Source organism: Ostrea edulis, chromosome 8, assembly GCF_947568905.1.
Source record: "Ostrea edulis chromosome 8, xbOstEdul1.1, whole genome shotgun sequence".
Lineage (NCBI taxonomy): Eukaryota > Metazoa > Mollusca > Bivalvia > Ostreida > Ostreidae > Ostrea > Ostrea edulis.
The window spans coordinates 23042730-23068027 of record NC_079171.1 but is presented as its reverse complement, the minus strand read 5'-3'; the positions used below and the strand labels follow the sequence as shown (position 1 = coordinate 23068027).

Below are 25298 nucleotides of genomic sequence, written 5' to 3'. Positions count from 1 at the left end.
ATGAAATGAAAGTAGAACAAACTTATTTGATTTTTTCACAATGTAAAACAGCATTTGCTGTCTTATATTAAGAATCAGTTGTGAACCCTTTGAACAGGTCTAGATGGCTCCTGAAGGACCAGAAGGGATAATATCCTCCTTCTGAAGTCAAACAATATAAAACGTGCGCTACATGTACCTATAGACTCTGTAGAAACAAAGTTTGGCACAAATCTCTCAGACATGCACTTTTTATAAGATTATGGACGAAGTTCCACCATTTATGTCGTTCATCTTGAATGTAAGGTGTAATTTCTAAGTTTGAAAAATAATTGATATAGACTTAAGCGTTTAATGAACATTGCATCTTATATTTAAAGTTGAATAACAAAGGATGTTTTCTAATGAATTTTCAACGTGGTTTCAAGGCAAGAAAATTGTCAATATATCAACACTAGAAACGTGGTATATCTTCAGTGGTGTTTACCATCAGCCTTGTTTACTATCAGCCTTGTTTACCATCAGCCTTGTTTACTATCAGCCTTGTTTACCATCAGCCTTGTTTACTATCAGCCTTGTTTACCATCAGCCTTGTTTACTATCAGCCTTGTTTACCATCAGCCTTGTTTACTATCAGCCTTGTTTACCATCAGCCTTGTTTACTATCAGCCTTGTTTACTATCAGCCTTGTGTACCGTGTTAAACGTTTATTGGCGTTTCTTATTATTAATTTTGGGTCATCTATTCTCAGCAGAAACAACGTTACCTAAACACACACTCCACCCCACCCCCACAAAAATCAATATAGAACAACTGCTGTATCTTCAAAGTTGAATAACATGTGAGGTATTATATCGAATTTTTAACGCTGTTTCAAGGTGGATAAAATATGTATACATGTATTGATATTAACGCTGAGAAAAAAATTGTGCACATTCAACGTTGATTCAAAGTTGACCATTTGTTGCATTGAGCCGTTGATAATGTCCTGTGGGGATCCGGGTTAGAATTGGTCCTCAGTACCCCTTGCTTGTCGTAAAAGGCGACTAAATGGGGGTGGTCCTTCAGATGAGACCGCAAAAACCGGGGTACTGTGTCACAGCAAGTGTGGTACGATAAAGATCCCCTTCTTGCCTAAGCTCCGAGCATAGGCCTAAGTTTTGCAGTCCTTCACCGGCAATGGTGACGTCTTCATATGAGTGAATTAAACAATATACAACCTATCGTCCACTGATAATGGATCAGTGTTTAGTCATTTGTAAAGTTGTATTCCTGTTGAGTACGGTTTAGAAATGCAAATATTTTGCTAATTTCTGAGATCTCTTATAATTCAAAACAATTTGATGTTTCATTTCGACCAACTTGAGCCATTCCTGAACATGGTCTTTCCCCTTTCATCAATGTGTCCTTGTGTTCACCAAATGATAAGCCAAAAATATTGTCTATTTGTATTTATTGAATATATAGTACACGTTTGACATGTATTAAATATGAATGTGCATATATATTATCTAAATCAATTTCAGATCATATCAATAATCACAAACGGTATAACTTTGCAGCATTTTTATTATCAGAGCTAGAGGAAATATGCAAACAAAAAGCACACACATTGTCAAAATATTCATTAAATCACATGTATGTATATAAATGAAGCAACTGCATTATCATTATATACTGACTGCCATAATTAATACAGAAAATGGCACATGTATGTCATACGTGAAAACAATTATCTTCATTTACAACTGACATATCGCTACATAAAACGATTGCAAAACCAAACGAAATAAACATTTGCAATCTTGATTATGAATTTTTAAAAACTCCAATTACTTCCGATAATGAAAACATCTATTATCACATATAAACGTGAGATACCAAAATAAAAAATGTACTAAAAATTAACAATAAAGAGTTTCTAACTTTTTTCATTCTTTACATGCTGACCATGTTTCCACAGTGAGGACAGATACTACGCATGACCTTATCGCTTACTTCCGGTATTTGAAGCCTGATGTTCGGATTTTTGCGTTGCAGTATTGATTGTTCCTCAGTTGGTTGTGAACCAATCCCGTTTTTATCTGTTTCGGTTTGTGTACCCTCCTCGCTGTAGAAAATGTCATTCTTGAGATCTTGTGGATAGTATCTATGTTTAGCGTCTTTACATGGATGATCTTCCTCCGCCTCAAATACGTCATCCATCTGCATCCCATTCATTCGAGTTTCCAAATAAGAAGAGCTGTTAATAATTTCATCCAGTTTGGAATCAAGCGACCCCTGATGTTTGTATGAATTCATAAGGCAACGCTCAGTCAATGTTGTCTGATCGAGACTCTGCTGTTTTGATTGGTCCCTGAGTTTGCGTCTCCTTGGTGACAATGGGATGAGATGCTCAGCATTGTCGGCGGAAATCTGTTTGGCCACTTCCTCCATGGCCTCGTTATCGTCAAACAAAGCCGCAAAACTCCCATTGATCAATTTTGGTGACATAGGGACATTGCTTAGCAACAAACTCATACCATACTCTTTCTTTTTGATGGACGGAACTCTACAAAATGATGATCAAGTCATAAATTTTAGAAAATTATTAATTGCTTATAGCTATTTAAGAACGAGTAAACACCCCATCTTAATGACTGATTTTCTTTCAAACCATAAATAAAAAAAACAACATGAAACGTAGGTAACATACAGAGTATATATTTTTTCGTTTTGAATTTCAATGCATATAGCTGGTTAACTCATTGATTTAATGTGTGGGTGCTGATCGTATGTTCAAATCCCATGCATTTTTTTTTTACTATAACTGCATTGTTCACTAAACGAAATAAATCTTGTACATATTTAATTTATGATAATAGTCGCATTAAAACACATAACATTTCTTTTTAGAAGGCGAACAAAACACAAAGAAAATGACACGTACATGCGAAGCAAAAAATATAAAGAAATTAAATAAAATGTTCTCATTTTATGAACTTCACATGTCTAAGGACTGATATATGTGGAAGATTCCTGCATCGTACTTTTCTAATGGTCATTTATCTTTCCAGTAAATCATCATTTTCCAATTCTTTCCGAGGGTCTCTATGCTTAATAGGGAGAGTTACCGCGGATCACAATTCCAGGAAACTTTATTTCCACGATTTTGCCTGAACGTCCAGAGAGCAATGCATTTTGAGACCTTTAGAAATTGTTCATTACTATTTTTGCATACAGAGATTTTCACTTGGAAAGTACTTTCGCGTCAGACCAACCTAGTAAATTTACACAACAATAAATTATTGTAAATAAAAAGGAATATCTAGGGACTTCATACCTACGTTGTTTTTGCATGGGGATTTTCTTTATGAGGACGAGGACGATCGAATAAGTTGTATTCTATCAAGAGTGGCCGAGAGCTTTAGAGGCGAAAACATGGCTTGTTTTGGAAGCTTAGAACAACTTCGACAAGGCATTGCATAGTCGTCTCTATCATAATAGAATAAAAGCAAAAAATTGCAAATGAACAAAATGAATAAAAACTAGTTAGCATAATCAAGTGCATACATTAGCGTAAATTTTGTTATCAGTATTTCCAACGGATTTAAATTGTACTACCTATAGACTTGTACAATGATATGCACACTATAATTATCTATTTCATTTTATATTTCCATTTAGTTCATGAATTGTTTTACTTTTGGGTTTCACCAAATACACTGTATTTATATATTCTATCTCACAAATAGCTTTTCCCCCAAGGCATCAGAAAGTAATTTTTCTTTCAAAACAACGAAGAGTTGAGAATTTTGATACAGTAAAACTTTTTATGATGACGTTTTCCAAATAAAAAAGTCATTAAACCCTAAAAGTTAGAAGGTAGGGAGTAAATGTATTTTCTGTATCCAAGCTAACGACAGAGTTGCTTTATGAATTATAAAATACACTATTGTTATGAAAGATGTACAAGAGATACTTATTGTCGTTATGAAAGCAATTCCTTTCACGTATAAGGCATTAGCTACCTTACAAGCGATATATCACGCTACTGTATCCGGGGGTCAGTAATTTAGTACTTACCTTACAAACTGTATTTCCTCTGTCTCTGGTTCGGACACTTCTTCGTCACTGAAGGCCTCATCCTCCTCCGACTCCGTGTCGTGTAATACCTACAACAACACACGCATATCATGAACTTAACACCAATATTTTAAACTTGCAAACGTGCATGCAATAGTGTGGTCCTTGTAAAGTTTACTTGCAATCACCGGATTTACTTACAATCATCGGATTGACTAACAATCACCGGATTTACTTAAACATTATCTGGATTTAAGTACACCCATACTCAAACGACGTTTTAAAGCTAATTTACCATTCATCCATTTCACTTCTGATAATATTTCTGTTTTGAAATGAAAAAAAAAATAGACAAACATTGCTACTTGTAGTACAAAACTCCATTTCGATTTGTAAACAAAATGGCTTTTTCAATTTGATTGACAATTTACATAATACTTGCCTTTGTAGCAGTGTCTGAAATTATCTTCCAATCCCGCTCAATGTCTTGATCCGTGGTGTATTGTGATGTCACGGTAAACCTGATGACGTATTGACCTTTTAAAGAGGCTGGGACCATGTGGACTCTTCCAGATTTGTTCAGTCGCTTCAGCAATGTTTCTGTCATTTCATTTTCACCCTTTTTGGTTTTGAAATTGAAGTGTGAAATGGAAGTTTTGAATAAAAGTTGAATTAAACGCAATAAGCGGGATAAAAAAAAAATCAAAGACATATACACATATACACAGGCCTAAGTTTCATCCGCCAAATGGTTAAGTGGAGCGTTGAAAGTGGAGAGGACTTATCCATAAAAAAAGTTTTATATATACAAAAACTTGCTAACGCAAACATATCCTTACCCACAATCGGAATACAACCATTCCCAAAATTCTAGACGCAGGAATTTCAAATCTTTGATCTTTTCTGAGAAGGTTCTCAAAGTTAGTAGCAAGCCTGACACCCTGAAAACAATGATAAACAAAAAGTGAAAGGATGACAGAAATTAAATATTTGTATTAGTTTGAAGGTGCCACAATGTTGCACGTTACTCTAAACAATCATGAATATCGATACCCAAACTTTGATTGGTTTAATCATTGGAAAATACTAGACAAAGCTGGTACGTGTTTCAGTTACAGTGCTTATAGTGAAGTACAGTAATTTCGATTCCTTATGAACTTAATTATTTGTATTCAATAAGTTTATAATGATTTCAAAGAAAACTACAGGGAATAGAAATGACTCCGCTATAAACGCAAATTCATTATAAGTGTGTTCCCGGTAACCATATTTTACAGTATACTTGTGTTGCTATTCTCGTGAATATAACTTACTTCTCGGATGTGCTTTTGCAGACCCTCTGTGCCAAAGGAGCGGATCACAAACCAGAGTTTTAAGGCTCGGAATCGTCTGCTCAGAGGAATCTGCCAGTGCTTAATATGGAAACAACAAAAACAAAATGAATATTTTCCGATAAATGTCGCACTAGCATATAGAATACTATAGTGCATTATAAAAATTTGATAACTAAGTACAGTTATATAGAAATATACTAGTAATACACGAGGTAAATATGATTTTTTTAAAATCTAAATTCCAGAAAAGTAAAAGAAATATTTTTACCATATAATCTATTGCTGCACCTGCAAAACATGATTGGTATATAGTAGTGTTAAATTGAAAACAATATCATGTTTCTTCACATCATACCTACATTTTATGTTAACAATTTTGGGAAAGACTACGGAAATGGATGTATTGTCCGAAAGTTTGTTTAGGCACAAAATTAACTACATGCACATGGACTCGAATTTAGAAAAAAAGGACTTAAGCAATTCCTAAGTAAGTGCGTTTTCATCTTTATCAAAGAATAATTATTATAGAATGCTTTTAGTTGTTTTTGCATTGACTGCAAGGTAATTTCAATCCTGTTTAAATTCGGACTGCCATTCGTTCCCTTTTCTCTCTATGTACATATTGAGGTCATATCGAATCTAACATTGTATGATAACGGCCCCTGTGCTCTCTATATGCAAAACTCATACGGTACCAATTTTGATGCACCAGATGCGCATTTCTTGATTAACATTTGGGATACAGAACTATCACTTTTAGTAAATTTAGACTTCGATTACCTGAACTTTTGCAGGGTTGAACTGCAACAATTCATAAAAGATTTTAGTGTGAAATCCTATCGTAAATGTAATCACAATAAAGATATCAAAACGATTTAGCCCTATATAAAATAAAATGACGTCTTGACGTAGAATCCGAATATAGATTTTAATCAAACGTTAACGGGGATCAGATTTAGTGCGGATCTGCTCTCTGCTGACACTGATAACGAGGCTGAAAGCCTTGATAGGGCGATTGTAATGACAGATACCATCCATCTTCGCCAAAAACATGCGACTTGATGGGGAAGATTTATAAGCCATGCAACTCAATACATTGATCTGTATTGGTATTTCCAGCTTAGAAACAAATACAGACTGTCCTGTTTCTGTCTTTAGAGCCCTTGAACGGTAAACTTTACACACTTAATCCTATTTGCGCTAATTTGGTATCAAATATCCTTTCGTTTTATGATGGATAATTAATTCGCGCTTTATGAGACATGTGTTTGCTTGGGTCTTATGTTGCCAATCTCTGAATTAGTTCGCTTCATTCCTAAACTATTAGATTTGCCCAACTATCTATTTTGTATTGCTTGTAGGAGTTATGAGATTGATCACTGTTCGTTAACTTCACCTTGCATTGAATGATACCACTTTATTTTGAATTTAGTGTAAGCAGACTGATTTACTTTTCTATCGAAACTGTATAGAGACTTCTTCAATTGATCACAGCGAACCATAACTCATTTATAACATTCATGTCGAGCGGGCATAAAAACCATACGTTTAACTACGCGTGAAAATTGACGTTGACAAGACACCATACAGATATGGAAGAGCGAATTTACTGCCGCTTTCAGTGTACATACCCGAGTTCTCGTGTTTCAGATAGAGGGGATCCACGTTGAATGTTCTGTGTAAAGCTCGGCAATCCTTGACCCTGAATAAGAAAATTATTACAAATCTATGCACAAATCATGAAATATTAACAACAATATCACTGCATTGCGTTAATAAAACCGATATTGCATTCTGATTTTGGGGAGTTTTTTCTTCATTTACATTTATTATATGATTTATATACTAGAACGAAAGTCGAGTTTTCTTTCGAAGCGATTAGTGGTTTCGTGCTAATAATGACAAGTATTTCAATGTCACTTTAGGAAAGAGATAAAATTAGTAAATCGAGAAAATCGGGAGAATGATTTAGACAACAACGATGTGAAGATAGGTCACAGAGCTATGCAATTCCAAGCTGAGTGTCAAGGGAATTCGTTTCTGTCCCTTTAAAACCTTCAGGTATTTTGTTTGCTTGTATTGTTTTGTTGTTGTTGCACTGGGGGTGTCCTTGGGAACGTCTAACACACCCAACAGACGACAACTAATGAGACTTATATAAGTCACAACCGTACCCCTACGTAAATAGATTTGCACCCCTCTTGGAGTTTCTTAGTATAAATTCATACCACATGGCGGAGCAATCAAAATGCACCATCATCCACTTGGACGGATTGAAGGCGAACGAGTTTGCGTGTTCGATGCCTTCCATATAGGATCGATATTCCGGACAAATGAAAGCTGTCCCTGCATAGGCCGCATCAATGTGCATCCACAATCCTTCTTTTTCACCTAAAAATACATCCAATTCAAAGTTTTTTTTTATTCTCATATGTTATAAAAATACCCATCCTTCCTTAAATAGCTATCAAATGAATATATTTTTACTCCAGTTTTTAGTTTGAAATCATAGAATCATATTACTCACAAATTGGACCAAGTTCTTTGATATTATCGAATGCGCATGCTCCTGTTGTTCCTAGTGTAGCACAGACCTGTTTGTATATCAAATGATTTTTATAGTCATGAGCTGTTTAATGATGCTGTATATAAAAAATATTTATATATTATTTAATACTTTAAAGTTTTGGAAAGTACAAGAGTTAAACAGGAAAATATTCACAAATTATAAAAAGAATATTCATTTATGTTAATTTTCACCCACGTAAAAGGGAATGAGCCCTTCTTCTTTATCACGTGCTATAGCTTCTTGAAGGGTGTGACCGCGCAGACTCAGTTCATCATCTGTCGACAGGTAACGCATTTTAACCAGAGATATAAGCCCCGCCTTCTCCACCGATGAGTGCGCCTGCGTAATAATATGTAGTTTCCATGGGTTATAAAACTGCTATCTTGTCAACATTTTGCATATATACTATGAAATGTCTCATCAAATCATAGTATTTGTAGTATGTACTCATCAATCTTAATCTAGGGCTTGGTAATAGTATGCATAAAAATATTAAAATTAGATTTTTTTAAAAAACAGTCAAAGGTATATCAATATTTTTTTCTTTGAACGTTTACATTAATATGAATTATGCATTTATTTGTCATTTTGTTATTCAACATAGTAGAAATTGGGAAAAAAAGTGACGAATATGCATGGATGAGTTCGCGATCATCGTATTTTTAGTCGTTTATATCGAAATTCGTAACAAGGATAAATCTATACATTTCAAATGCTGCAGAGGTCTTCACTTCTGTATAAAATATCATTTCACCTGGTCAGAACAGTATGCAACCAGTCTGGCATTGATTTCGGCCTCATCTACATTTGGGTCAGTCTTTTTGTACTTTTGGAACACCTCTGTTCGTGCTGCTAGCATCGTTATGAAGGTACAATCTGAAGCCGTCAGCTGAAGTATAGAAATCACACAGAGGCTATGCTATAAAATCGCTCATCTTTGATGGGTGAACGTTTTGTCAAAGAAAGCAACATGTTCGAATGTTCTTGCTTTATGATAGCTCATTTATTCCCGTTCATGGAGGATCGAATTCATGGATGGGTCCACATCGAATAAAAGTAACGATTATACATGTATATAAACCTCTGAAATATTTGCCAAGATATGAACCATTATGTAAGCTTCACATCTACCATGTGGGTCGTATCAGTTTCTTTACAGTACCATGTGGTCTGTAAAGGGGGAGGGGGTAAATGATCCATATATCATCCCAAACTCCAACAAGTGAGCCAAATATGATGTTGATCCAGACAAAATTATGTATATCTGTCTTTAAGGTTCCCAACAAGACATGCACATCTTCACTAAATATTACATTTGATACAATCAACGCAGTACCTGAATCACACCTCCTCCACGTGTCTGCTTGTTGCTATGCAGAAATTCACTTGGTAACCCAATCATTTTACCAAGCCAATCCATCACAATGGTTTCTAGTTCCGTACAAGCAGGACTAGATGCCTAAATGAAACAAGAATATCCTACATAATTATTTTTCAAAATAAATCAAACTAATATATACAATAAAAAGGATGATGAAGACCTTGAAAGCTTATATTCAGAAACTGGAAAATGTTGATTATCAACTCTGTCAATTAGAAGGAGAATGATGTACATGCAACTTTTTCATATAATCATAGATACAAATGTTCATTACAGAGGAAGCATATCCAATAAAACGAAAATATAAATCATTTTTATCTTCATTATCTTAGCTAATAACAAGAATTCAAATTAAGCTTTCGTGCACGTACTCATTGGAGTATGTAGGATGATATTTAAAGTCCCCTATAAATACTTAAAGAGACAGAGACAAGGAAAAGTGCGCTCGATACACCACGATTGGATCTGACTAGAAGTAGATAGACAGTTCACACCGTAGTGGAGGAAGTGTTGGTAATATGGGAAGGCCCTTATATTTCAGATCTAAGACTTTCATTAAATTAGTTTGATGTTTAAGCATTTTGTCACCGATCATACTTTGTGGATAGCTGCATACCCTGCTGTTAGACCTAAATCAAATCAGTTTGCATTCAATAACTCAATAATAGCTTATTACCTTTATAAAGTCATTAATTAAACCCAAATACCTGATTATTTCACAAGCTTGAACATAAATAGACATCTACGATATATGAAGGCTTGCATAGATTCCATTCATAACGATTTTTAGTTTATATTTTTGAGCATATTTCTGTTGCATTGTGATGTTATAGAGAGGAATATTGCATTTCTCACAAATTTTCCGTCATATCCAAACTTGGCACGAATAGTTCTTGGGAAATTTGAATTGTTCAAATATATGGATATTTCAACTTCCAAGGAGAAATTCTTTAGAAATACTTGTGGTTAAAAATAGGATGGGGCGGTTCAAAAACATCACAGGAACCACTGGGCCAAAAATACCTAACTTGGCTAACAATTTTATTAATAAAATTCCAAGTCTGACACGCTATAATTTTTCTTGAAGTTCAAACTCATATGTTCTGTTTTATACCTACTTACCGTGCAGCACAATAATGTAACAGTTAAAAAAGTCTCTGTGAGAAAACAGTTGAATTACATTATGACAGAATTAACAGTTCTATTTATAACTAATTAGTTTCACCTTGATTCATTATAAGATTGAGACCCAGACGTATTTCAGTCCAGTGGATGCTTTAATATGAACAGACATGTGGGCTTAGAAAAGAAAACTTACTATAGTAATTTGTGCGTTACTTTAATTAAAAATTAACGTCGTTTGTACAATCCAACAAGGTATACAAAAGGGTTGCTCTCCTACATGAATATATGATATGATATGTGCTATAACTGTTGTTTATTCAAATGTATGTAGAGGAAAGTACAGATGGCTTTCTATTGCAATGAGGGATGAACATTATGTATGTTGTATGTTACATACCCAGGTGAATCCAAGACAACCAATTGCGTCTGCAAGCATGTCTCCCAGTAAAGACGGAAATGAGTTGAGGGCTGGAAAGTATGCATGCATGTGTGGACTTTGCCAATGCGTCACCTGCAACAGAGTACTTACAACGTATTACAGAGTACTAGTAAGTACGAAAGTATATCTGTTATTCCAGTCACATCTTGTCAGTATTGTTAACGAACAAGTCATTATCACGAAGCTGTTGCATTTTCAGGATGTAACAAATAAATATCAATATAAGGATGTTTTCAAACGTTATTTACAAACAAATCGCATCCAAATCTTCAATTTAACCAAGACAATGTGTTTCAAACATCTTTGTAGTTCTGGGTCTTTAACCATACACGTTGTCATAATGTATGCAATCCTTAAAAGCAATTAATATTTTATATACCATTTGCCTAATTATAGTGTGGTAAAAATGGCTTATATAGTATGCCCTGCTTAGTTTTATTTATACTGATTCATTTGGCCCTAGCTGTCTTCTCTGGCAGAAATTTAGCGTAAAAATAGAAAATCTTTATAATTGACACACTTTTCTTTGCATAATTTGAAAGACCATAGTACATACGTAATTATGAAAGGTGAAGATAACGAACAGTGATTAATCTTATAACTCCTATAAGCAATACAAAACGGAGAGATGGGCAAACACGGATCTCTGGACATACCAACGGTGGGACCAGGTGTCTAGGAGGTCAGGTGTAAGTATCTCCTGTCGACCGGTCACACCCGCCTTTGAACCATCAAATGTCTTTGATTACAGATATACATGTAATGTCATTATCTTCATGGAAACTAATGTTAATTCAATGACGAATAATTCTTGTATTTCCTGTCCGTTTTGAAAATCCAAAACTAAATATTGAATTACTTTACTTCGATGGTTTAGAAATAATGTTGGGGTACTGTAATGCCTTTATTGTCATTGGTTACTTTTCATTCTATTGTATAAATTTATGCTTTTGTTAGTTTCTCAAAAGGTAGGAAAACACCTATTCATGACATTACAGTTGATGCAATAGCGATTCAGATGGGTAATGATATGGTTTCCTACTTCATAGGTACTTTTTTGTAAACTATGACAATATCTTTCTTTCTATGAACTTTTTGGCAATTCCATGAAGAGTGAGGGTACCTGCCTCTTTGACATATTATCAATCAACTAAAATCAACTTGAGAAAATAGATAAAGACTGTAAACAACATTGAATACTCTTATCATAGAAATCTTACTCCTGGCATGATAACACGCTCGATGTCCCTAAAGATATCTTCCCACTTCTCCCCTTCCTGTGGCGCAGCTTCCGGTACAAGTGTGCGCATATATCCCGGAGACACATCCGGGAACACTCTTCTTGATCGAATAGTCTTTAGATATTCGGCGATAAAATCAACCATTTCTTTACCTAAAATACAAAATTGTTACCTTATAGAAATATGTGTTTTGTCAATCACCTGCAAGTCAAAGTCACGTGGGTTTTTTTTTTTCGAATATAAATTTACTAACACTTATTGACTGGTTTAGGCGGAAATCGAGTTATATTATAGATGGAACCTGGTATGTTCTTTTATCAAATTTGCATGACAGGGAATTCAAAAAATCCATATAAGAACTGATTCATCTTTGACCTTGTGTCCATCTACGTTTTGTGTCCGCTTTGCATCGTATGGACTCAGGTTTAAGTCAGAACACGATTTTGTACAAAAATAGAAATATCAACCATGCTTTTATCATTCGCTGAGTTGTGTTTGGCAAACGACTTGTGAAAAAATTAGCAATGTTACCATGATCAAATCCTTTTTTACGGAAACTTCCACCTAATGTGCTATTCTATGAAATCCTCTGATGACCAGAGATATCGTATTGTACGTAGAATACCAATCGGATCTCTTTAAGTATTTTCTATACGAGGGCAATTATCTAAATCACGTATCGACAGATTCGCTATGAAAATAAACGCTTCAGTTCCAGGGGTCAATTTAATTCCTTCGTTAAAGGATCCAATCGACAGTGACTAATCGACACACCAGTAACCTGGTCATACAGAACCTTTAGATTTCAATTTCAATTTTAATTAAAATGTCCAGAGGATATGTTGTAAAATGTAATATCGAAAAGATTGTTCGATGCAAATGCTATGTTTCGTGAAACATACAGTTTTCATAGACGAATACTCATATACATTTATATATGTATGAATAAAGTATGAATAAAAATGTTTGATATAACAGTGATTTTTGTCATAAATCCCACAAAAATGCGAAATTGAGAACAGGTCAAACCTAGACCTCTGGGAACACCAGAGTTGGGATTAGGTGCCTAGCTAGGAGGAGTAAGTATCTACCTCGTGAATCAAACTTACAACATGTACAGACACAGTGCATCTGTAATTTGAAATAAATAATTGATAAACTGATATAAAATAAATTCCGGTGGTCATATCATGTCTGCGAAATTACATTCATCTAATATATCTCTTAGTTACATTTATATGTTTTCATATGTGTACCAGTTAAATCATTATCAAGGATGAATGTATCAATGGCCCAGCAGTATTCAAGGAAATGAAACTTTTATTACCAATATCCGTCTTATAACGGGTTTACGACAATCAAAAACGTTTTACAGCATCGGTATCAATTGACTATTCTCTACGAGATCCCACAACGTGTTTTTATTCAGAAATAGTAAAGTCAATGATCCGTTACTCCGTATTTCATTTTGGATATTCATCTTGTAATTCAGAAACAATTACCTGTGTGTTTTATGTTCTTTTTCTATCAACATATCAAGTGATTGTTTCGATCAATGAGGAATCTAAGATGGAACACTGAAGATATGATTATGACCTTGAGGTGAACGTGTTGATTATGACCTTGAGGTGAACGTGTAGTATGCTGCATAGTACTTTTGATACCTTGTTGCAGTTCGTTGTTTTGTTAGCAAAATATTTGAATTTTATTCAGAATCTATTTTTAGATTCTAAACCATTGATTTAACCATAAGTATATTATTTTACACACTGGTGCTGTAATTAATACGCACTTGAGTAATCACGGGTCATATTGCGCTATTTGTATAAGAGTGGAGAACATTTAATTCTATGGTAGAAGAATTGTGATACTTTGCTGCAGTGCAGTCTGTACTATGTCTTGAGGACTTAAATTCATGAGCAAAAACAACTCTTGCCGCAAAGTGCGATATAAATTCCTATTATTATAATCATTATAAATACTGTTGCCGTAAGCAGACTAGCAGTGTCATCTCACAGTACCCTATTAATATCTATAATGTACAAATATCACGTTCATGAAATAACAAAAAATACCATGCAAAATAGATATTTTTTCTTATTTACCAATTTGTAAATTTGCTTTTAGACGTTTTAATGCTGTGTGATTTTATCATCACTCAGCAGGATGCTGTATAAATTTCTATTCTTATAATCATCATAAATACAGTTTAGCAGTATCATCTCAAAGTGTCCCACTCCATTAATATCTATAATGTAAGAACATCACGTGCAAGAAATAATTTTAAAAAATACCATGCAAAATAGACATTTTTTTGGGGGTCATATTTGACAATTGATCGTGATGGGTTTTAACAAGTAATACGAAAATGCTTCGTAGGAGAGGTGGCCGACGAAATACCGAATGTTTGCATGCATAAAGATGCCATTTACAATTTTAGAAACGTTATAATTCAATATTGACGTTTTGTAAATTATGGTACGCTAGAAATATGAAATTAAAATTTAGAAATGAATTTAAGAATTAAATATTACCATTCACTATTTTAATGAATGAAAATTATGATAAAATATGATTGAGATCACCATCTCTCTACAATATCTTTAAAAGAAAAGAAATTTAATGTAACTATCGACATTTTTTACATACCTCTTAATCTGTATTCTTCAAAATCCATTTTACGCTCTTTCGTTGACGTTTACGTATACCTTGGAACGAGAAATAAAAATAAAAAACTATGCTTAACGATACAATTTATCAACGAAAACAATGCTGTTCCTGAAGCTTAATCAATCTCACAATATCGTTCATCAATGAGAAATATATTGATACTATAATGTAGTGGGAGAACGAGGATTTGTCATGGACGATAAAATGACAATATTGTGTTTTGCTTGTTTACCCACCTTCAACATGACTATAAGATATCAATTTTAAATCTATATTCATTGAAATATTTGACACTGTTGTTAACATTGGGATGCGTCGTCTATGTCCCAAAGATTGAATCTCATTTTACCATAGAACTTCTGATATTGAAACTAAAGCAATGGCGCCGCGAAAACCAATCAATTTTTTTTTCGCGTAGTTCTCTTTCATGTCTGCGTATTGTGTTTAAGACAGTATATTCGCGGCTCCTTTTTCGTATTTGAAAACATTTTGTTCTTTTCACTTTCTGTTGAATTTATGGGTACGTCTGTGCCACGTAAAAAGTAATCATGAATTCCGGTCTAATGTTTGTTGTTGTTCAAATGATTAGAAAAAATATATACAGGTAATTCTGTTCACAAATTGGATTTCACAATTATTTATTAAGCTTGAAGTCAAATTTACTAAATATGCCCTTGGTAATTCTAGGATTTCAGTTCCATTGGTTGTGTAAATACCGAAAGTTTTCAAATCATATCATATAATGTGTATGGATCATTTTCCTTCTTCGTTTATTTGATTAAAGATAATTTCAGCTTTCATAAATGCTTAATAAATTCATTGTACGTACAGGACTTAATCAATGAACTCGTACAATACTTAGGTAGTTAAAATTCCCGCTATGTGTTATATGATTGCATTCCATTTCTTGTTATTAAATATGAAATATTTGGCATAATTTCACTGCACTCAATAACGCTTGCAATTCTTGAAATAGACGTGGAATATTTTATATTTTTTCGTCGCGTGTCTATGAGAAGCCGCCTACATCAAATCGGTGCAAGGCTAATAGTGTGAAATATGTTTGGTAAATGTCTGATTTGTCAAGTGTATGACTTGTCAATACCTTGTCGAAAAAAGTAATTACGATCATAAATAGGCAATAATGTAGGAAATATCCACGGAAAATTATTAAAGTTAAAGAAATAATAAATTCTTGCATATTTCTCATAACTCGTACTGCATGGAATAAAACACGTATTTGAAGTTAAGTAGTATATATAATTTAGAAATAAAACTGCGACAGTTCTAATCGCATACTATATAAAGCGCGCCAGCTATTCATGATAAGTTTGTCGGCTTGAAGCATTGCAGTTCATATCCTCATATATTTTGAAAACTGAAATTTATGGATTACTTTTACATTGAATATTCGTTTCTGTCGGAATCGCCAGCTGTTGAAAACGACGTACTAATAGTACTATATTCATCAATCAGTTCTGTTTTAAAAGTGCACTGTTTACAACTACAGCGTGTTTATGAATACTTTAATGACAATCTTTACAATTAGTAAAGATGCTAATGGCAGAAGCATTAGAAATGATTATATTCATAACTGAACTCACTATCACGCGCGATCATTTGGGCAAGTTTTTAAAAAAAAAAAAATGCTTTCGATGACGATGGAATTCTTGCTACGCTACTATATGTAAGACGATCACTTAGATAAGGAAATGTTTTTATTCATAAAATATATCATAATGCTATAATAATTTTCATATCAAAATATTTTTTTAAAAACGTAATATGTTGAATGATACATTGTCATTCCCATTTTATGTATAAACTCAATCAATATTGCGTGAAAAGTTTACACCTTGAACGTGGAGACCATGATAAAAGTCCTTGAAAATTTAAATCAATATGTCAAGCATCGAGGTATTAGTACATATAATTTGATTTGCAGATACCGAACCTTAATATCATTTATTGGTATCTGTCAATTAAAGTTAATTAGTTATTTAATGTATGAAAATTTTTAATCTTTTTATTATAGACTTCTTTTGATTTTCCATAAGAAATTCAATGTTTTAGATTTTACAAATCCATCAAATGAAGTCTCGCGTCGCTACTCTATGTATTGATATAAATATAATCTAATAAATGTCAGGCTACGGGTTTTGGCAGCTTTCATGACAAAACTCGAGTTCAAACATCAAGTTCTTCATATTTCCCCAGATGAAGGCCATCGGTACTTTACAGTTAATATTATTCACCAAAAACGTTAACTTAATGCTAGTAACATTATGTGCTATCAAAAGTTAACGTAACAATTACCAATAGTTTTTCTTTCGAAAATTGTCATTATTCTTTAATAAATATTTTGCAAATAATATCGAAATATTCAGTTATTAGCCGAGAGATTTCGTCGCCTGAAGAATGGTGTAGTTATTGTGATTCTGAGTCATTTCCAGGAAGAAACAAAAGAAAAAATAATAAATAAATAAAAACGAGAATGGTTATATGTACATGCTATCTAATCTAACTATATGCACTTACTACCCACGATATCCCGATACTGTAAATTCAATAAATCAGTACTCCATCATTCAGTTAACTGTGGCGCCAGAAGAAAGAATTATTTAAATCTAAATTCTAAAACAAATCTATTTTTCGTGTTGGTTGCATGGGTATCTTAAAAACACTATGTGATAATACTTATATATATATATATCTAAAGCCTGCCATTAACAATTGAAACCTTTTTTGAGACAGATAATAAGAATAGGAAGCAGCACGCAATATTTGATCACGTGACTTGTTTTACATCATTTGATTCCATGCTGATGTCTCTGTACGGTATTTTCTATGGACCGCTAATCTTTACTACCCATGATTTCAGCAAGCTATTCTACAATGGGATAATTTCTATGGAAATTTTTTTTTAAAAAAATTGCCAGGTCAAATCATAATTTCATATCAATTTCAGTGAGATTGAAAAGAAAGAAATTTGGTGTAAAATATTTCATTTATGACGTCTGCTGCATACTTCTTGCCAAGCTGTCAGGAAAAAAAAAACACCCGTCAATGCTATCTAAATATATTGTATCTTTTTCTTCAACTATTTAGTGTTATGAACATTTCGATTTGAATATATGGAGCATACTAAAATATTTTATAAACAAATTAGTTGCAAATTCTTGAAGCCGATTATTAAAAAGAATTATTTATATATGAAAGTAAACGAACCATTATTCAAATTTACAAGTTATAGAATTATAGAAGATAAGGGTTTGCTTTGAATGAAATAAAATAAGTGCAGCCAATATTACCTCGTTTTCCTAAAATCCCGTATCGATATGGTAATGTTCACGAAATGCGGAAAATACTGGGAACCGTTTGCTTTTATAGGACACGTAATGAGCATGAAATCGTCATCCAAGGAATCGTTTCCTTTGAAATTGTAACGCGTGCTCTCATTTTCCTTCAGTAAAGGTTACAAAAACTACATCTCCACCTCGTGTTCTCCTTTCCAAAAGAGGAAGTTATAATAGGTCAGAATACTTAAACTTTGGTGGAAATTAAAGACGTGTTTTTTTTTTATGTAGAATCAATGACGAATCAATTAGCAGTTTAAAAGAGTTTATTAGATTAGCTTTTGTTCAAACATATTTAATAAATCATAAGCATGACGTGGGGGAACTTTTCACATGAAATGTATATTTGATTTCCAGATTTACAAATTAATAAGGTATATAGGAATTAAACTGTTTTCAAATTGTCTGCAGGTTGTAAATTTTGTCTGTGTACTGATTTATGAATTTCTATGAACAAACCATGTGTTGTAAATCTTAACTTATATCTCATGTTTATGATATAACCAAACCCACATCAAATGAAATGTTTTGTGTTTGATTTTTCCAAGGATAACATCATACGTCATTTAAGAATTAGTTCGCAATAAACACAATTGCATAATGAAAATGCATTTAAAAAGACTCTGAAAAAGGAATATTCAATTACAGTTGTTTTTTTAATATTTTAAATGAAATTTTGCAAGTGTTCGCATGCTTTATGCATGCAAATTCTTTACTGAATACAATTGATTTTTCTAAAGGACATTCTGGAACACCCATCGTGTACATGCATTTCAGTAAATGAACAAGAACAGAATGTTTCTTCATATCAATTGAAAATAGTGTAGTCTATTCAATAATGTTAAATTAGATTGATCAAAGCATAGTGAAATATTTTGATAGAATTTTAAAAATATTTTTCCGGCATTCTGTCAAATACGTATTTGACAGTATTGATAGGTTGAAATGACTTATCTAATCCAATTACTAAACACAACCTACAGGGTTAATTGTGTGCTTAAAATGGCTTAACAGACAAGAAAGATCAAATTTCTAAGTTAGGCTAAACAAATACATATTACCACGAACGTGTATATCATATTAAGACGAACTTCAAATTTAGCTGTTTCTGCATTCCGATGCTATCAACTGAAAATTGTCATTTGCCTGTGTTGAATTCTTGACAGTCCATTTCGTCAGTAAAGACTGGCATTCAAAACGAATATTTGAAAATCAGTTCCAAAATAGTATCGCTACAGATGAATATAGAATACTAAGATTTTCAACATATTTCACTAAACGCATATCTAGGTATACATGTATATAAGGTATCCCTAAAAATAATAATAATGAATTCATCTCAAATTAAACATGAATAAAAGTTTTACCTTCAATAAAAATGAAAATAGTTCTCCACGATCCTAGATGTTGAGACTGAACTAATATCTTCAAGGACTGCAACACGGTTAAGTACTGTTGGACTGATCAATAGTTCTGGTTTTCTGAATATTTAAACAAAGAATATAAAGACGACTTCTAAGGAAACACGAAGAAAACGTGATGATATGTACAAATTTCTTACACACGAAGATACAGCACGCGATATTTACATCCAAAATCATTCAAAACACCCGGAGTATATCTACGCGCCGGAAGTGCGAGATCGTTAACCCAGGAGATAAAGGGATGAGTGGTGGGTCATTTGGTGGTGTAAGGGGGTAGTAGTTATGAATGGGCGAAATGATTCATTGAGTTTGTCCTGGAATGCACTGCCATACCCATTTAACATTAGAAAATCTCTAACCGCCTACAGAAACACGCGGTACAGTCATTGAGAACCATCCTTCTAATCACCTCAAACTTCTTAAGACTCTATGTAAAATTAAATATCTAATTTATATACTTTACGCAACAGAAATATCACACATTGAGTTCTATGGAGCAGAATTGGAGCAGAATTATAGATGGATATCATACAGAATTTGTCGGAGATGCATTGCTAATCACACACATGCTTTATTTCAGACTTCATGGTTGGTTTGTTGAATGTTTTACGTCCCATCGTGAATTTTTCATTCACATTAAGACGTCACTAGCTGCAGATGAAGTACCACAAATTTAGATCTATGCTTAGCGCTCAGGGGCGTAGCAGTGGGGATTCAGTATCGTGCCAACGCCTGCCGCGACACGGGATCCCCGTTTTTAAGGTCATATCCGAATGACTCGTGATTCCTACTTCTAGATGGCGAGCGTTTAGCGAAGGAGCAATCACTACCTATGCTTGCGTCATGGGTTTGATGCGGCCATGGCACGAGCGGGGATCGAACTCATGACCTCCCGGTTACGAAGCGAACGCTCTACAACTTAGCTACCGCGAGCGGTTTTACGCGAAAGAGATATGTGGTTTGTGCGCTTGGAAGAGACATATGATTTGTTTAACATACACTCTATGCAAGAAACCTTTTTTTCAGCACAGAATTTATGAAAGAGAACAACAATTCGTTCATCTCAGAAATATGTTGAGATGTTAATCGGTTGACGCAAAATCTGTGGAAATGGCATAGTTTGTTCAACTTAGTGTCTGAAGAAGAAAAATGATTTGTTCGACATAGAATCTATAAAAAAAAAACGTGACTTATTCAACTCTGAATATATGGAAGGAACATAAATTGTTAAGAGAATCATTAGAAGAAATATCGTTTGTTTCCCACAAAATCTGTGAAAGAGATATAATTTGTTCAACACAGATCACTTGATGAATCATATCTTCAACTCAGAATCTATGACAGAAACAATTTGTTGAAATCAGAATTTCGGAAGAAACGTACTTTGTTCAACACATAATTCATAGAAGAGAGCTATTTGTTCATCATAACATCTATGGAAGATACCTAATTTGTTAAACACAAAATTTGTGGGGAAAAGACGCTTCAGAATGTTTGGGAAAACATTACTTCATCATAGAATTCATTGGAGAGACATAGTTTGTTGAAACACAGAATCTGTAGAAGAGACAAACCCTGTTAAATTCAGTCCGTGAACAAGACTAAATTCGTTCAAATCAGAACCTATGGAAGAGACACAATATATTCAACAAAAACTCTATGAAAGGAAAAAAACCTGCCGGGGTCAAATTTCTCTGTTATGGATATTAATTCGTTGTATGACATGAGGTACTCCAAACATCTAAATTTTAGAATGCAGTGTGAAAATAACGAACAGTGATCAATTTCAAAAATACCATAAAAGATACAAAATTGAGAATATGGTAAACACAGACTCCTGGACACACCAGAGGTTGGATCTAATGACTAGGAGGAGATGTAAGTATCTATTGGGGAATTATGTAAAAAGGGATTTTTCCTAATGTTAAGTATTCATCCAAAGACCAAGTCCTATTTTTCCGACACGAAAAATATAGTATTGCATATATCGCATTTAAAATCTAAAGAAATGAATATATTTTTCATGAATGGGTTTCGAAATTTGAACATGACACTAATATAATGTATGACAGACACAGACAATTTCAGGTACATAAAGACACGCTACTTGTGACAGATTGATTGACTTATCAAACTTAGACATATACTTTGTCATTACATGAAACAATGTACGACAAAGTTGAAGATATATTGTTTTTATCATAATTATGGATTGGTATTGAGCACAAAAGATGATTTTGAACATGACTACATACCGTTGCCCATAACCGGAGGTCATTGCAACAGTTTGCAAACAAGAAAGTTCGCCTGCTCTCATTAGTTTTCTCTGAAACTACAAATCTACAATTTGATATAGTTGTATTCCAATAAATGATAGCAACTTGACAATCATAACATCAAATCAAATTAGCCATATCGTCACAACAGTCCATTCTGACGCTTCTTTTTATTATTTAACCGATTCATTTAACTCATACCAGGGGCGGATCCGGTAATTGTGGTTAGGGCGCGCAAGTTTATGATGCAGTGGGGCGAAGCCCTCGGAAGCTCCTGGATTTTATAGATTGTATAAGGCTTGAAATATGTCTTCTAAGTAATCATTTTTACTATTTTCCGTCATTTTTAATAAGGTAAAATTAATAAAAATAACGCAAATTTTAAGGGTTTTGGGAAAACATGTTACTTCTCCCAATAAAAGTAATTTAACAAATTAAAAAAAAATTGTCATTTATTTCTCCGAGAGTGGAAGAAATTATTGCTTTTTTATCGTTTACATTTTTCTAAACCACGATTTATCTTAATTTTGAGAATTTTAGGGGGCTCGCGCCGCTTGCGTCCAGCCCCAATCAACCACTGCATACAAAAGTTTAACGTCATGCTATTTGATTTGATTTATCCAAGCGCTTAACGTCATACAGTTTAGTATAATTCATACAAGCTTTTAAGGTCACATTCTTTAATGTAACTAATACAAGAGTTTAACGTCATACTAATTGTAAGAGCTTGTATATTACAGCTTTTGTACCACGTGTAATCTTAGACTGTTTATAGACTGAATTAAATACATGAACAATTCTGCAGCAGTACAGCGTCAGTGGATGATGACATTTGACAAATTGTAATATTTCATATTTCATCTCTGTAAAAGATCCGAGATCCGTCTTTGATTGTTTGCTCCAAATATTTGCTACTGGGAAGTAAGTTGATTTTACAGATGTTTTAAGTAAATTCATCATTTAGCCAATTCTAATGATCTAATCTGCACATGCAATATATCACTGGGTGGAATACTCCCTGACGCGTTTCATACAAACTGCTAGACCGTTCTTTACACACTAATTTTGACTACGGATTATTCCGTTCACGTGGCCAAGATATAAGGCTCACGGAGGAAGTGACCTGTTAACAGAGTATGCTACTCCTCTTAGATAATCCCAACTCTGGTATTTCTACAGGTCCGTGTTTGCCCTTCTCTTAATTTTGTATCTTTAATAAAATTTATGAAATTCATCGCTATTCATCATCTTCACTTGTCAATATTAGAAAATGACAATTTTTTTCACGTTCAAATAATATTCTAATACATGTGCCTATCCTTATTAGATATAACTTAATTTCAATATAGAAGGTATATCTCTGATTAGAGTTGGTGTTTGATTAACCGGTAACGAGTTTGAAGATAATCCACAAGATGTTTAGGTCGTAGATTCGTTTAATACAACGGATAAAACAAAAGAAAAAAAAATCGAAACACATAAGTACAAATCCAAACGCAAAGGCATTTTTAATATATGTGACACATGTAACGATACAGGTATTTGGTAATTACCGATTAAAGTCACAGGAAATAAAACTATAAGTTAAAAATCACATATACGTAAGTTATTTCCGGAAAATAAAATTTTACCACCATGAACTACATTGGTTTACAGAACCAGGGCACAATCTTCCAGAATAAAGGGGGTTTGTTTCAACAATTCTAATTTCAAGTGCTTCTTCCTGTCATGACTTCCACTCCATTTTATTTGAATCAGATCCACCAAACTACTTACAGCTATGGGTGCTAGCATATCTGCTAATAAAACTAAAAATGTAATATACTTTTAAAAACTGCAAACTTATGATAATGGCAACACCCTTTGGAATCTCAACAGAAAAAACTTTTCCTGCAATATTTGTTTTCAAAAGGAACCAAGACATTTCCGCCAGAACTTCCTATTGACTAGAAAATGATGTTTTAAAAAATTAACAGAGCTGATATAACCCCTCAGTGTAAACATGAACTAATCAAGTTATGATTTTAAAGGGGCATGAACACGATTTGAACTGAAAATTTTTATTTTTCCATTCTTATTGTTTACAATGCTGAACTAAAGCATGTCTAATAGTCAACCAAAATTTGAATATCATTTGTTGAGTTATATGTGAGATACAGCACTTTCTTATGTGACAAGGCTCGTGCCATGTTTTTGTTTACATTAGACTGTTTAATAGTAAATAGCATGTTTAAGAGCAAAACAAAATGAGACGGACCAAACACGAGAAACTATTTAATTGTGCTAAGAATTCACTTGTAAATTGAAAAAAAACTGCGTTAAACGAAACTTTTACTAGTTTAGTAAACAAAAACATGGCACGAGCCTTGTTTAAATAACAAGGACTTGTGGGCTGTGTATCTCCCATGTACCTTGTCTATTGGCATTCGAATTTTTGCTGATCATTAGTAATTCCTTGGTTAAGCATTCTAAACATTAAAAATCAAAATATAAAATTTGAAACAAAGTCAACTTAAATCGTGTCTATGTCCCTTTAACATGGCAATTACAGATTAAACCATCACATTCAAAAAGGACATTTATATTTCTTTGACACACAACACAAATAATGTTAGTAATTAGTGCAGTACATCTAACTACACTCTGGTGTTTTACACATGATGAAGCATAATGAATTTAGTCTGATGGATCCTTATTCCAATATCTACAGTCGATTAACTCGATGTTAAAACTTACTGGCGCCATTGTTTACTTTCTGATCACGTGTAAAGAAGGCGCGCACTATACACACATTATACAAAAATGGCCAACCAAAGATGTCCGCGACTTAAAATAGTCAAGAATGATATAAAATTTCGACCAATTCCTTTCATCTGGGATGAAATCAAAAACTTTACGTTGAACAAGGTATTATATTTTGCCATTATAGATACATTAAACAATGTTAGTTTGGAAACATTTTAAACCATTAGTGCGTAAGTACCTTTAAAACATGTTTCAAGATATAAAAATCAAGCAACCTAAAGAAATATATATACATGTATATAATGAATAAAAGGTCTGGAAAAATCCCAATATATACACACAAAAGCTTTTCATTACAATTGTGTTTATCTATATTTACTTACTTACCAATACAATGTGCAGAGTCAGCAAACGCGATATTGGTGCATACAAACACCAATGATTTGAAAATTTGACTTGTATCTATTTATACTTTTATTGACTGGGTTTAACACACTGGAAGTAACTGAGTTATCTATCAACATCATACAAACCAAATTCTGTTCAACCAAAAGCTGAAATAAGGAAAAAACACTTGGTTTTTTTTTTTTTAGAAGAAAACGCCTAATGTCCGTAACAATGTGGTTTTGTTTTCACCGGATATTATCTCAAAGTTCGAGTTTAACTTCCGGATATATATAGATAACGCTTTTGA

The 25298-nt window shown here is 33.4% G+C and overlaps 1 protein-coding gene across 3 annotated transcripts; it reads right to left on the bottom strand.

The window, feature by feature from the left end:
- Positions 1–1415: 1415 nt before the first annotated feature.
- On the bottom strand, positions 1416–25096 carry LOC125660712 (histidine decarboxylase-like). Of its 3 annotated transcripts, none has more exons than XM_048892508.2 (18): positions 24992–25096; positions 19527–19640; positions 14783–14841; positions 12113–12285; positions 10851–10964; positions 9284–9406; positions 8702–8836; positions 8143–8286; positions 7906–7972; positions 7607–7769; positions 7010–7080; positions 5647–5666; positions 5358–5456; positions 4884–4985; positions 4487–4663; positions 4045–4133; positions 3302–3453; positions 2395–2530 (listed from the first exon to the last, which is right to left on the bottom strand). In XM_048892508.2, the coding sequence occupies exons 3-17, from the start codon at positions 14808–14810 to the stop codon at positions 3330–3332; spliced, it is 1629 nt and encodes a 542-aa protein (XP_048748465.2). In that variant the 5' UTR covers positions 14811–14841; positions 19527–19640; positions 24992–25096; the 3' UTR covers positions 2395–2530; positions 3302–3329. The 3 variants fall into 3 exon arrangements, with proteins under 3 accessions (XP_048748464.2, XP_048748465.2, XP_048748466.2); XM_048892509.2 differs by having other exon boundaries at positions 2397–2530; positions 3306–3453; XM_048892507.2 differs by lacking the exon at positions 3302–3453 and having other exon boundaries at positions 1416–2530.
- Positions 25097–25298: the final 202 nt, after the last annotated feature.

Coding starts and splice junctions, on each gene's coding strand:
- LOC125660712 (XM_048892507.2), bottom strand. CDS start 14,810: ATGGATTTTGAAGAATACAGATTAAGAG. Junction 7,973..8,142: donor AAGGGCTCATTCCCTTTTAC/GTGGGTGAAAAT, acceptor ATATACAAACAG/GTCTGTGCTACACTAGGAAC. Junction 4,664..4,883: donor TGGTTGTATTCCGATTGTGG/GTAAGGATATGT, acceptor AAAACCAAAAAG/GGTGAAAATGAAATGACAGA.